Consider the following 1184-nt stretch of genomic DNA (forward strand, 5'->3'; position numbering starts at 1 on the left):
GAGAGGGAGCTGTGACGCTCGATGGGGGGCGAGCAGGGCCAGCCGCGGCGCACTGACACCTCAGAGTCCTCGCCAGGCTCGGGGGTTAAACTTGGCCTTTCCAGGCATTAAATCCTCTGGCATCACAGTCATCAGCTGCTCTGCTCCTCTTTTCCTTTCTCTGTGGCCAAGATTTATTTACCTTTCCGAGCAGGAACTGACACACAAACCTTTTTTTTTTATTATTTTCTTTTTATTTTTTCCCAGCCGTTTTTTGAGTTACAAGGGCTGCTTCAGCGAGCTGCCAGGAGTTCAGCGTCTCTTGGTGCCACAGTGCTCTGCGTCTTCCTGTCCTGTCCCTGCGGCCCGCCCGTTCACCTCCTCTGCTGGTCGGGGAACACTGCTTAAGGCTGGAGAAGCAATAAATGAAAATTCCCTCCCCCAGATCTCCCTGGAATTCTGACTAAATGGGGCTTGTGTGTGCCTCGGCGCGAGGGGTGGTCAGGGCTGCGGTGCGGATGGATTCACACGCAGCCAGTGACACGGGCAGGAGCGACTCGTTAACAGAGGCGACACCCTTCAGATGGTCTGTGACTAAAATTCAGTAGAAGGGGCTTTCTCTTGGGTCTCTTTAATGTCACATTCCATTTACCGTCTTAATCAATGCTGTGACTTGTTTCCCTCTCCACCAGCCCGCAAAAAACGGCCGAGAGGAATTCCTCGCTAAGCCTTTGATAACAACTAAGGCTCTTTCTTTCTTTCTGTTCCAGGTAACTTCAAACGAGAAGCACTCGCAGAGTCTCAAGAATGAAGGCGATGCTCTTATCCAGACCCTGGAGAGCCTGGCCCGAACTGCCAGGTGAGTTCCCTCAGGCTTCCAGGGATTTCCAGGGCCGGGAGCGCTCACCTCCTCCTTCTGTCTGCGCCGGGTCGTCTCCTGTAACCGCGTGGTGCAGCAGCCGCCTCTCGGGTCTCTGTCCCTGGCCCCCTCCCCGCACTGCTCCCCTCCAGACTCCTCACCTGGAGCTGCTGGCGCTGTCCTGGGCTCCCCAGCTGCGGGAACTTTGCTGGGGTTTTTATTTAGTGTTTTATTCCAAGCACCCGGTCTGTACCGGACGCTGGTCAGCGGTGGAGTGGGCTAGACGCACGCTGTGGCGGTTTTGCCCGGGTCTGATGTCACGGCGCTGGGTGCCCTCGCAAGCCGA

General features: G+C 56.1%; 1 protein-coding gene across 1 annotated transcript in view; it reads left to right on the forward strand.

The window, feature by feature from the left end:
- ULK4 (unc-51 like kinase 4) overlaps positions 1-1184 on the forward strand; it is a 127889-nt gene that overhangs the window by 125469 nt on the left and 1236 nt on the right. Inside the window, exon 35 of the mRNA XM_010134555.1 lies at positions 750-838. Within this exon, the coding sequence (XP_010132857.1) occupies positions 750-838 (89 nt within the window). The remainder of the gene's footprint in view (positions 1-749; positions 839-1184) is intronic.

This window comes from Buceros rhinoceros, unplaced genomic scaffold (genome assembly GCF_000710305.1).
Source record: "Buceros rhinoceros silvestris isolate BGI_N320 unplaced genomic scaffold, ASM71030v1 scaffold8014, whole genome shotgun sequence".
Lineage (NCBI taxonomy): Eukaryota > Metazoa > Chordata > Aves > Bucerotiformes > Bucerotidae > Buceros > Buceros rhinoceros.